Source organism: Mauremys mutica, chromosome 2, assembly GCF_020497125.1.
Source record: "Mauremys mutica isolate MM-2020 ecotype Southern chromosome 2, ASM2049712v1, whole genome shotgun sequence".
NCBI classification, from domain to species: domain Eukaryota; kingdom Metazoa; phylum Chordata; order Testudines; family Geoemydidae; genus Mauremys; species Mauremys mutica.
The window spans coordinates 71,084,925-71,098,349 of record NC_059073.1 but is presented as its reverse complement, the minus strand read 5'-3'; the positions used below and the strand labels follow the sequence as shown (position 1 = coordinate 71,098,349).

The following is a 13,425-nucleotide window of genomic DNA, read 5'->3' as shown; positions in this document are numbered from 1 at the left end:
TTGAAATGACTGATGAAATGTCCCATCTGAGCCAAAGATCAAATGAGCCCACAGTCATTACTAATGTTGGGCCTGAACCACAATGTTTGGAATCTAATCAAGAACAGAACTATGCTGTTCAGAGAGGGGATTTCCTTTTTAACCTTTATAGATATAAGCCAGTCATGAAGTTCAGATCCTGATCCTGATCTAGAATCAGGTCCAAGTTTCCTCTGAAGTTCAAGCATATTCAGATCCAAGCTTTTGGTCTAAGTTCATCTCTAGTTATTACATTTTGCATTTACGCTTTGTGTGTGTGTGTTTATATATTTAAATAACAAGTATTCCATTTTTGCTGCTTTTCAAAGTATTTCTCCCTTTTGCAGGTGGATTTATTTTTAATAGAGGCAGTTTCTCTGAGCCATTTGCAAAAGGTAGTTGTAGGGCATGATGGAGAAGGATATGGGGCTGGAATGTACCTCAAGATGATAACAATCAAGGAATCAGAGGACTCAGATAAAGAGTGGATCTTTCCATGTTGGAACTGGCTTGATACTCATCTGGGAATATGTGAGACTGTTTGTGAGATTATAACAATAGGTAGGTCCTTCTGCAACAAGACTGAAGTAAATGAGAGTTCCACCTGCTTACATCACGGTCTTTACAATTTCTATAGTTTCTTTATTTGGCTATAAACATCACACAAATTTTCAGCATGATTTTACTATAATAGCAAACACACTGGTAAGGTCAGAGAGAATATAATCTAATGCTGCATAGTGCACTCTGCATAAAGCAATAGCCCTCTGAATTAAATTTAGCACGTTAAAATTAATGATTTAATGGGGGATTAGAATGTGAGAAGCAGGCCTCATGGGGATAAGTGGCTTAAAGTAGAGTTGTAATATACTAGTTTTCAGCCTGTTGGGAGCCGATGTGAAGTCTAGGGAAAAGTTAGTTTAGTGGTCTCAGCTTAGTCCTTATCTGTGGGCACTAGTCCACTCCCACAGAGCTACTGCACTGTTCAGTAGAGCTGTTGCTCTGTTTGGCTGAAGCTCATCATTGCGGCAACATTGCAAGGCAAAACCTAGGTGCATGTGGCAGAAAGGCATTGGGAGGTGCTCACAGCATGATCTCCGGACAGCCTCTCACTTCCAAACAAGAAGTAAAATTCATCAATTGCCTTTAAAAATAAGAGGAAAGAAGATTGCTATAATCAGGAAGATAGATACACCAATGGAAATGAACCTTCCAAGTTAGGTCCATAAGGGGGAAAAAAAAGTAGAAAAGCGAGAAGCAATGTGTCTGTATCACATACACTTAGAACCCATCATGTAGTTTTCTAGACTCATTAAAGGTAGATTTCTCTGTGTTGTGTTGTTTATCATATCACAACATAGGATAATTTAAACATACATAGCACATTTCATAGGATCGTTTAAACACATTCCAAAATTAAAGGTCCAAATGTAGCAGACCTGCAATTATTCAGAGGGTTTTTAGCATTGCTGTATGAGGATCTGGCTAATGTGGGTTTAGAGCACATTTTTTTATAGGTTCACTTCTCAGAATCATACAACATATTCTTATTTAAGGCCTGATTGCAAGTGGGAATTTCATTGATGCTATTTGCTATATACCAGGTGTTGTTATGCTTCAGACTACCATTGTTTCTAAATTAGATAAGTGATATAAGTGAGATAGTGAGTAGGTGAGATTGATTACTTCTGTCAAAACAATTAATTAAGGTTATGAAGAAGGCTGCATATTCTTTAATAATTAGTTCCAAAAAGGACAGTAAAAATAACTTGACATCCAGAAAAAATTCTGTAAATCTAAAGTTTGAAACACAAAAGAACATTAAGGTTAAATTCTTGATGAAAAAATGCAATTAAACTATTGATGTGTTATTCTTAGTGAACTGTTGCCATAGATACAATGTAACCTGCAAATACAGCTGTGTTTGTGTACTGTAAAGCCTGTGGCCTAATATATTATGCCTTTCTCTCATGCTGTCTTCTTTCCTCTTTCTGTTTGATCATTTTTTAAAGGTAAAAGATTGATTTCTAGTCCTAAACTGCCTCAAATCAACATGCAGTCCTCAGGTCTGTGGATAATGGACATCATTGGATCTGACGTCAACACTGAAATGGATCCAATACACCTTTCTTTCATCTTTTATGGAGACCTGAATCACAAAGAGTTGGCACTTCAAATTACAGGAAAAGCAACTCAAATCAAAGTAGTTCAATCTTTCTCTATTACCAGAAAACTTCTAAGAATCATGTACTCAATAATCCTTTTAATTCCTGTAGAAATAGTTTATTTGGGCCAAATTTCCAAAATGATTTCTAAACCTGTCTGTGCAAATTGGCACAAACAGTAATTTTTGTCTACAAATAACAGGATTTGCACAGGCGCAATGGCATTTTCATTAACAAATCCTGCCTGATTTTCATGCATTGTGTCTTTTCATGAGAAAATTCTGTGATTTGCTAGGGCATATGGTTGTGCATGTCAGACTGCAGGCACAGATATACAGGCCAGTTTGAGGCCCTTTTGAAAATGTGGTATTTCATAATTTAATCCACAAATATGGTGTATAAAGTCAGAGATACCAAGTTACTTTTCTGGAGTCAGGATATGTTAGGGTAAAATGTCCTTGACCCTTTTCCTCCCTAAATCTCATCATCTAATTCTTCCTCCCTTCCACTATGTTTCTCCTTCCTAACCATCTTCTCTCTTCATCTTATGTTCACACCCATTCCATTCCCTTGCCTCCTTTGCTTTCTATCCCTATCTCTCTTGCCCCTCCTTTCTTTTTCCTTTGCCCAACTCCTTGTTCCCCCATCAGGGTCCTCCTCCCTCATGCCACTCTTTCATCCTTTCCCTCTCTCTGTCTCCTTTCCCCAGGGGTGAAAGTAACTTAAAGGACTTACCGGTACTGTCGGAGTCCTGAGCGGGAGCATGGCCTCAACCAGAAGAGGCGTGGCCTCAACCGGAAAAGGCGTGGCATTTCAAGATTTAAAGGCTCTGGGGCTCTGGCTGTGGCTGGGAGCCCCAGGGCCTTTAAATCACCCCGGAGCTACCAGCTGCAGAGGAGCTGGGAGCCCCAGGGCTCAGGAGCAAATTAAAGGGCCTGGGGCTCTGGCCACCGTGGAGCTCTGTGCCCTTTAAATCACTGTGGGAGCCCGGCTGTCAGAGTTCCAGTGGCGCTTTAAAGGGCCCGGGGCTCCCTGCAGTGCCTGGAGCACCGGCCTCTTTAAATTCCCACCGGAGCCCAACTGCTAGAGCGCTGGTGGCGCTTTAAAGGGCCCGGGGCCCCCCGCAGCAGCAGGAGCACCGGGCCCTTTAAATCCCTGCTCAAGCCTGGCTGCCGGAGCTCCGGTGGGGATTTAAAGGGCCCGGGGCTCCCCACAGCAGTAGGAGCACTGGGCCATTTAAATCCCCGCCGCAGAAGCCAGTCCGGTCTGGCACAGTGTACTGGCTCTCGCCAGTATGCCGTACCGGATCATATCGGCTTACTTTCACCTGTGCCTTTCCCTTTCCTTCCCAACTAATTAAAACATCAACCAACCTTTGAGATTCACAGGGAGCTTCTCATTACCCCACATCCTCACTTCCTTTTGGGAATTATACTGTCTTCTCTGATAGGAGGGGCTATTCCTGTTCCTATAGTACTTATTGACACTCCACTTTGCTCTGCATGTGCTACAGACACAGTGGGGAGTGGAACAGTAATTAAAATGAACCCTGCTGAAGCAGACCCAGAATTGGAGTAGCTCCTACCTTGGCTGTAAAGGAAGGGGAAGAGCCTCCATTATGGGCATAATCCACAAAGAGGAACTCTTACAGATTTAATTTTAAAAAATTAAATTTTTTGTTCTTGCCTGATTCCCTTTAATGTACACTGATGCTAACAATTTTCCTCGGTGCTCCCAACACACCTACCATGGCAGCCTAATACTGCTTGGAGGAGCATTTCTTTTTTATCCTGTAGAAGGCAGATTCAAATGAATACTGCTCCTAACCATTTGAACATATCACTTACCCCAATCTGTGTCGCCAAAGCAGAACATTTTGAAGTATCTTATTGGTGGGTTATATAAAAGTATAAAGATAGTTTATGCTGGAGAGTGTTGGTGGCTGCCAGCACACATGTCTTTGACCTGTTAGTAATCACAGGCCTCACTGAAGCTCATGGGTATGTTAGTCTCTTTTCATTCAGGTTAAATGAGGGAGCAATTAAATGCCCCTTTGTTCAGAGATTGCTGAAACAATAGAAACCACTGTCCAAGGCATTCAACCTCCTGGGAAGACCTGAGCAAGAACTCAGGGACAATTAGAAGGGTTTCTCTGGGGCTTGTGGGGTTGGGGCATTGATCGGTGGAGCTGTGGGTGTCACAAGCACTCAGGATCAGAAAGCTGGGAAAGCACTGGTGAGTGTGGCCCTGGGAGGAAGCCAGGGGAGAGCGTTTCTTTTGGGCACAGGACTGGCTGGAAAGCAGGCTTCAGTCTGTGAGCAAGGAAACTGCCTCCTGGTGTTTGTTTCTACTGTGCTCAGGGCAGCAGGACTTTGTGTACACTCTTTGTAAATAAATAGAATTTGCACCAAAGAACTATCATCAATTTCTTTTCCTAGTGAAAAAACCCCAGCAAGGCCCCAAATATTGGCTCACTGCTTGGGCCAAGGGGGAACAATATACTCCGATTCCCCAATACATAATATGAAGGTAGTGCATAGTGCCACACTGAGGGTATGGCTACACTTTCAAGTGTACAGCGCTGCTGCGGGAGCGCTCCCGCGGCAGCGCTTTGAAGTGCGAGTGTGGTCGCGGCGCCAGCGCTGGCAGAGAGCTCTCCCAGCGCTGCACGTACTCCACCTCCCTGTGGGGGTTAGCTTACAGCGCAGGGAGCTGTGCTCCCAGCGCTGGGGCACTGTTTACACTGGCGCTTTACAGCGCTGTAACTTGCTGCGCTCAGAGGGGTGTTTTTTCACACCCCTGAGCGAGAAAGTTGCAGCGCTGTAAAGCACCAGTGTAGCCAAGGCCTGAATGAACTGCCTTTTTGGCTGTTAGGGATGGTCTAATTTGGGTAGCATAGCAAGTAAGCAATAGTTCTCAAACTGTGGTCTGTGGAACACTTACTGGTGATTAATAGAAAGCAGGCACATCATACTTCACACGCTGCTGCTCCTCCTTGCTCCCAGCTGCTTCTATAGGCACCAGAAGAGCCTGGATATTAGCTGGAAACAAGGGGGAGCAAGTCTGGCTGTCTCCACTAAGGGCCCTTTGCGACATAAAAGGGGTGTGAAAGTGTAGGTGCCCACCGGAGTGAAGAGAACGAAGTGGCCAGGCAGCATGTTCAAGGCACCAGATCGCTGGGCAGCGAGTGTAAAGAAGGGAAGGAGAGGATCCAAGGAGGGAGTGGGAAAAGCAGACAGGAAGTAGAGATGAATCCAAGAATAAAAAGAGACAATGTGCTTACCCTGTTGTTCCCTTAAAAGGACAAGAGATTTATTGCCTTTAAATATAGTTACAAATTACATAAGCACTTTCCTAGGGTTACTTATACATGCAGTGGCATGGCCACAGGGATGTTGTGCAATCACTAATGGGAGCTGAGGGGATCTGTTCGATCATGAATCCAAAGAGAAGGGCTCCAGAGGACAATCTGTCTACTAAAATGTGGTTCACGCTATGGAAGAAGTCTGAGAACCCTTTAAAGAAGTGAATTAATGTGTTTCCCTAACAACGTAGCTCACTCAAAATTAAATTAATTCACTTTAAAATTCACACTTAACTACAGCAGTTGTTTTTATTGTATGTTGTAGGAGACACATTTTTTCCCCATGGGATCCATGGTCTGGTAACTGAAATTTTAAGAACACTTGAGCTGTTCGTTGTATTGTTAGCAAGTTGAGATGAGCCATTTGGTCACTTTCTAATCAATAACGTTTGCAAACAGTCCACTGCATCATTGTGAATTAGTGTCTAATTTTGTTCAGTATGCAGTTTTCCCCAGTGACTCTTATGAGAAAAGTCACCAATTCTGTGGTATTCAAACCACTAGATAGCCATTCAGCTCATGCAGTTAGCAAATCAATTTTGTATTGTGTAAAAAAAAAAAAAGAAGTAACAATTCTAAAACTGCCACAATCTTTTAATCTCTGAAACTTGTTAAATTATTATTTGTAACTGACAAGCATATTAGATCTGGCACTGCGATAGTGAGACTGCATTTGACTTCTCTTTTTCTCACATAGGATGAACTGGCAGACATTGGCTCAATCTACAAGATTCAGATAACTGGCCCACACACCAAGTCAAATCAGCCTTGGCACTTAGACTTACTGCATATGAAGCACACAGGCACAAACCAGGAGATGTGGTTAGCTTTCAACTGCTCATTCAAATGTAATGAAGACAAATGTGTGGAACTGCCAGCTCTCTATGCGGACCAGGATCCTTTGCCTGGTAATTTAAGCCCTTGTTCCTCACTGAGGGTCAGGTTCTGTCCTTGGATGCACATGTGCTTCTAATGTTTATTGCAGTACATGCTATGTGCAGGTTTCCAAGACAAGAATTTTGTCCTAAGAGTATAATGTGATAAATGTACATCAAAAGCAAGAGCAGGCAACACTTCTTTCATCTAGAAAGGAAGTCAGCCCAATGAAGTTTAGCTGATTGCCATATTTGGGGTTGGGAAGGAATTTTCCCCCAGGGCAGATTGGCAGAGGCCCTGGGGGTTTTTCGCCTTCCTCTGCAGCGTGGGGCACAGGTCACTTGCTGGAAGGTTCTCTGCACCTTGAAGTCTTTAAACCATGATTTGAGGACTTCAGTGGCTCAGACACCGGTTTGATACAGGAGTGGGTGGATGAGATTCTGTGGCCTGCATTGTACTGGAGGTCAGACTAGATGATCATAATGGTCCCTCCTGAACTTAAAGTCTATGATTCTAAGCCCTGGTCTACACACAGCCCCTGGTTCGAACTAGGGTACGCGAATTCAGCTACGTGAATAACGTAGCTGAATTCGAACTACCCTAGTTCGAATGACTTACCGTCCAGACGCCGCGGAAGCGAACTCCGCGGCTCCAAGGTCGACTCCGGCAACTCCTCCTGCCACGGTGGAGTACCGGAGTCGACCGCGGCGCTTCCAGAGTTCGAACTATCGCGTCTAGATCAGACGCGATAGTTCGAACTCCGAGAAGTCGAACTCGCCGCGTCGACCCGGCGGGTAAGTATAGACGTGGCCTAAGTCAGTCTTGGGGCAGCCTATGGAACAGCTGACACCAAATTAAACAAACCTTGTTGATATAAGATTTCAGTCTCTTTCATATTATAGCAAGCAGACAATAGCATGTGGCATTTAACAAAAAATAGATTTATTGATCCTGCAGTGTAAAATAGGTCATAACAAATCAACTGAATAAATGTATGATGTATTATATAGTGTATGATATTAACCTATTCTTTCTATAAATAAGGAATTGATTACCTAGAAATGTTTACTTTTTTTGGAATGTCAGATATGCAAAGACCCAATACAAGCCAGTGAAAAGGTTTTAAAAACCTGCCATGGTCAGTTAGCATAGAGCTATCCACCAATTTCAGTTGCCTTAGTCAGTGTTTTATAGATGTTCATGAGGAATTTACGATACAGAAAATATTACTAGAGCAAAAACCCCTGATATTAATTTGCACAAGTTCAGTTTTTCTGCACATTTTTCAAGTACACCTCTACCCCGATAGAATGCGACTCGATATAACACGAATTCAGATATAATGCAGTAAAGCAGTGGGGATCCCCGGGCCCTTTAAAGCGCCACCCGTGCCCCGCTGCTTTACCGAGTTATATCTGAATTCGTATGGAGCCCCGGGCCCTTTAAATCACCACCCGAGCCCCACTGCCAGAGCTCCGGCGGTGATTTAAAGGGCCCGGGGCTCTGGCCACTGCAGGGAGCCCCTGGCCCTTAAAATCCCCACCTGAGCTCCGGTGGTGATTTAAAGGGCCCGGGGCTCCCCACATCAGCTGGAGCACTGGCAGTGGGGCTCGGGTGGTGATTTAAAGAGCCCGGGGCTCCCTGCAGTGGCCAGAGCCCCGGGCCCTTTAAATCCCCGCCCAAGCCCTGCTGCCGGAGCTCCTGCAGTGATTTAAAGGGCCCGGGGCTCCCCACAGCAGCTGGAGCACCGGGCCCTTTAAATAACTGCTGGGGAAGCCGGTCCATTCTGGCATGGCCTACCAGCTCTCGCCAGTACGCCGTACCGGACCGAACCCGATATAACGCGGTCTCACCTATAAGGTGGTGAGATTTTTTGGCTCCCGAGGACCGCGTTATATCAGGGTAGAGGTGTAGTAACACAAGCAAATTGTGTTAAGTGTATGGGGTCACAAACATGACAAGATGATGATTACTTCAGAAAATATGGGTAAGAGCAGCCTGTTGCATATTGATAGCTTTCATCCGTGGCCATTTAAGAAAAAGCTTCCCATTTATCTAATTCATTAGAATAAAGAGAAGTGATAGGGATAGTACAGATCATGTACTGAAACTATTAGCAACAGCAAAGAGGTTTATTGATTAAGGCTACAGTAGAGAGGATGTTGTATTGGCTAAACAGAAGTTGCTGGGAAAAAATGGGAAGTCTCTCTGCACCCAGAAAGAGACAATTAAATACTCCACATGAAAATTTAAAATCCTAAGCAGTTTTTCTTAACCATTTTATCCCAAACGGAACTTGAACAAACTCAGCAAAACACATTCAAACAAACTCTTTTAATCACTGACTGCATGTTGGTATGCAGAATATTGCATGATTAGGAGTCCCGACCTGTATCCATTCACCCAAAAACATTGTTCTTCCTAGGTTTGTGATCAGCCAGATTCAAAGTAACAGAAGAAGGTGATACATACACACGCACTACAATCATCAGCCGCCCAGAGGTGGCGGGGCAAGTGAGGCAATTTGCCCCGGCAGGGGTGGCTCTAGGATTTGCGGCGCCCCAAGCAGGGCGGCACGCCGCGGGGGGGTGCTCTGGCAGTCGCCGGTCCCGCGGCTCCGGTGGACCTCCTGCAGACGTGCCTGCGGATGCTCCACCGGAGCCGCGGGACCAGCGGACCCTCCGCAGGCATGCCTGCGGGAGGTCCACCGGAGCCGCCTGCTGCCCTCCCGCGGGACGCCGCCCCAAGCGCGCGCTTGGCGCACTGGGGTCTGGAGCCGGCCCTGTGCCCTGGGCCCTGCAGGGGCCTCCATGAGAGTTTTTCGGGGGCCCTGGAGTGGGATCCTTCACTCGCTCCGGGCTGGGGGCCCCGGAAAAGTCTTGCGAGGCTGGGGCCCCCGGAGCTTCTTCCACTCCGGGTCTTCGGCGGGGGGGGAGGGGTCCTTCCGCCCCGGAGCAGAAGGCCCCCCCCCGCCGAATTACCGTCGAAGTAGGACCCACCGCCGAAGTGCTGGGTCTTCGGGGCACTTCGGTGGCGGGTCCCAGAGTGGAAGGACCCCCCGCCGAATTACCGCCGAAGTGGGGGCCCCCCGCCGCCAAAGACCCCAGGCCCCCTGAATCCTCTGGGCAGCCCTGTTCTCTTAGAACAAAACACAGGTGTGAGTAAAAGGATTCCTTTAACCTCCCAGTGGTATTAGGGTTGACTTACTGATTTAAGACCAGCCACAAAGGGGCAATGCTAAAAAAAATCAAAATTCAAACCCTTATCAAAATTCTTGTGAATACACAAAACACAAAAACAAATTCCCAAATGTGCTAATTTATAACCCCAAGAATGTCTAAAGCAAAAATGATGTCTATGGCACGTTTATTTTCATCCACTTCTGACTTTTAACTTCTTCATCTTCTGAGACAAAATAGAGCTGTGTGAAAATTCAGATTTTTAATTTGTGAAATTTTCCCAAGCAAAAGATTTTTGAGTAATTTCCTAAAAATCAGTTACTGCTCTGAATAACACCTCTGTATTAGGAAATTCATATAAGGCCCAGACCTTGTTTAGGTAGTGTGATTATAGGCCTCATGAGCCCCCAACCCAAAGAAAATGTTGTCCTCAATCCTGCATAACCTTCTGCATGTGAATAACTTCATGCATGTGAATAGACCCATTGGGCTTATGTGTATCTTCGAAATCAGAGCCAATGCTATTCATATTCCCTGTGTGTGTGTGTGCGCGCACGCTATACATGTGATTTTCTATATGGGAAAGTGTTGTTATTGGGGCAGTGTTTTATATTTCAGGGTCACAGAACTAAATCAATCTACATTTTTTAACAAACAGGCAGCTTTTCCTTGCATATCAGTTTGCTTACTGGTGATAAAGATATTCTAGAGTTTTATTTGAGTGCAGTCATTCATGGCCTGAAAGAGACAGCAGGACATGGAGATGCCTTTACTAAATCCCTTCGTAACACAAGTCCAAATAAAATAAAACACTTGAAAAATAAATAAATCATTGTGTCCCAACCTCTTAGCCCCTGCAGAGAAGATAAATAGAAAGATCCCTTTAGATAGCAAAGTTAAAGATAAAAGGTAAACCTCAAAATACAAAACCACTTTTACTGTCAGCACCAAATGCCTGGTTATAATAAAGGCCATAGCAGTATCACCACATCCATTATCAACTCTGATTTTCATGGGAATTTTCCAGGAAAAAAGTATCCTCATCTTTTTGATCTTTACTCAGAGGCAGTCTTTCAGTAATATCCAGTCCCAGACCTATCTCCCGCCATAGACACAGCTAAACCCTCCCTTGCAAAAGAGCAGGGAGACTTACACTTTGTGTTCATTATCAGAGGCGTAGCCGTGTTAGTCTGGAACTGTAAAAGCAGCAAAGAATCCTGTGGCACCTTATAGACTAACAGACGTTTTGCAGCATGAGCTTTCGTGGGTGAATACCCACTTCATCGGATGCAAGTGGTGGAAATTTCCAGGGGCAGGTTTATATATGCAAGCAAGAAGCAAGCTAGAGACAATGATAACTTTGTGTTCATGTTTCCTATGTCACCCCACTAGCCTCAACTGGACATGTTGTTTGTTCTGTGTCCCGTCTATCCTATTCATAGCTTCAATTTCCAATGCAGAGTCATGCGTTCTCCTGTTATGTCCTGATCTGAAGGAATGCCAGCAACATTAGGAGTGTAGAGCTCATCTAGTACCAGGGAGGCAAAGCAAGTATTGGACTGGATTCTCCCAAGAGTCCCACCTTGCCCTGTCTTTCAGCTATAGAACCATTTCCATCTCCTTAACACAGTCCCCCCTCACATGCAACAGTGGGCAAACTCCCAAGTTACCAAGTACTAAACCAGTAGTTTTCAATCTTTTTTCATTTTCATTTTTTTTCCCAAAAATTTCAACTGGAGGTGCGGACCCCTTTGGAGATCTGAGACACAGTCTAAGCTAATGTGTAGTCTATGGAAAATTTGTAACAGCGATGTTAACTAACCATTGAAAAAATTTAGCAAGGATTGTGGTGGATTCTCCTTCACTGGCAATTATTAAATCAAGATTGGATGTTTTTTTCAAAAAGATCTGCTCTAAGAAATTTTTGGGGAAGTTCTATGGTCTGTTATATAGGAAGTCTGACTAGATAATCACAATGGTCACTTGAAATCTATGAATAAAAATCCTTCTCACCTCATTCAAACACGTGGTCTACTGACTTCAATAGATCTACTTGCATGAACAAGGTTAGCAGGACTTGACTCTAGGTGCATCACAACAATGACATATCTTGTTTCTGCTGACCCAAAGAATCCTGCATCTTAAACCCTATTTTTTCCAATGGCAGAACAACTTGCTGCCAAAATATCACCTAGGCAGATCATTTGCTTTAAATTGTGTGGACCAGATCCTCAGCTGATGCAAATCAGTGCAGCTCCATTGACTTCAGTAGAGGTAGGCTGATTTACACCACCTAAGAATATGTAGGCAAAGACACCTTAAAGAGAGTACACTAGGCCTCAATCTAACAAAGCACTTAAGCACGTTCTTCAAGTACACGAGTAGTCCAGTTGACGTCAAGTGCTTTGCTGGATCAAGACCTAGGCTAATTTTTTTTAAAGTGTTGGGGGAGTCCTTGAATACAATAAATAATTCCACACTGAAATGACAGTTACTTTTCACAAAAGAGGCTTCTTTACATGCCATCCACACACGGTTGAATGATGAGGAGAAACAAAGATGTTTCCACTTAACAGATATGTGTTGCAACATGTACATAAATGTTACCAGTGTGGATATATTCAGCCCTTATTACTTGTATGCAAAATTGGCCTGTAAAACCCTTACTTCAGTGATATGAACTTTTTATATTTTAAAAGGATTAGAAAAATGACTATATGAAATGTCACAATATTTGTATTCAGACTTTTTTATTCTAACACTCAATATGAATAGCACCAGCTTGTGAAAAGAGCTGTAGAAAAAGTTTAAAAATAAATATCTTGCAGAACACTTTTTTTTCTCTTTTGCCATCACCTACGCATGAGAATAAACGACAGCTTTAGCTTGTGGTTTCTTAATTTTTCACAGTGTGTTTTTAACAATCACTCTTAAACCTTCCATAAATTTATCATAGGGAATCCAAGAAACTTGCTGTAATGAAGACCTCATGAGCTTCTGGGAATTTTAATACAATTCCTGTATATTCTGTAGCATTCTGGACCTACATCCTGTAGCCTTTCTGATTTCTGCAGCATACTGGTGATTATTTTGGCATGAGTGGGAGCTGAAACTTCTGAGGCAGCCTAAGATGAATAGATCCTGGCAGATCTAGGGACTTTGATTGAAGTTGTGGGTACTCAGCACCTCTGAAATCAAGCCTTAAACAATAATTGCAATAGGATGTGAGTTCATCAGCCAGATTACTTGCCCTTCCATACATCAAAGTATGTGTGTATCGATGGATGAACCCACAACCTAAAGTGTCACTATTGTGGTATAAAGTGGCTTATTATTTAATAATAATAATAATTAATAATTACAAATATACCACTTCCCCTTCTGAAAGGAATCTAAGTGTCATATTGCTAAAGCTAATAGGTTCTTCTTTAGCTCAAGTTGATGCTTCTAAAGCAGAAGGATCTGAGATAGTTAGTCATTGTTGCCTCCGTGTAGTTCCTAATAGCGTGGGTGTATAGCTGGCCACAAATTTGTTACATTACTTTGCTCTACGGTGTTGTTCTATCAGAACTAAAATCATCTTTTTGTTCTGTGTCTGTACATTATTGATTAGTTCACCCCTTCCAAAACAAGCATAACCATAATAAGCAGGAGCTAAGGTTGAGATTTTCAAAGCTGAATATGAGGTCTAGTCACACAACTATCATTGGAATTACTAGTTGTGTGACTAAATCCCCTTGTTGGCTTTGAAAAACTGGACCTCGCTTTCTCTTCCTGTACCCAAACCAGTTATTGACTCCTCCATTCTTAAATGTCCTCCAAC

The 13,425-nt window shown here is 43.6% G+C and overlaps 1 protein-coding gene across 2 annotated transcripts in view; it reads left to right on the top strand.

Annotated features, from left to right (window-relative positions):
- The first annotated feature begins 411 nt into the window (after positions 1-411).
- The window catches only part of LOC123364442 (lipoxygenase homology domain-containing protein 1-like), a 97,678-nt gene continuing 84,664 nt past the window's right edge, over positions 412-13,425 (top strand). For both annotated transcript variants that reach the window (XM_045006590.1, XM_045006589.1), the window contains exons 1-3: positions 412-579; positions 2,031-2,221; positions 6,245-6,455. In XM_045006590.1, the coding sequence (XP_044862525.1) occupies positions 453-579; positions 2,031-2,221; positions 6,245-6,455 (529 nt within the window). In that variant the 5' untranslated portion in view covers positions 412-452. The remainder of the gene's footprint in view (positions 580-2,030; positions 2,222-6,244; positions 6,456-13,425) is intronic.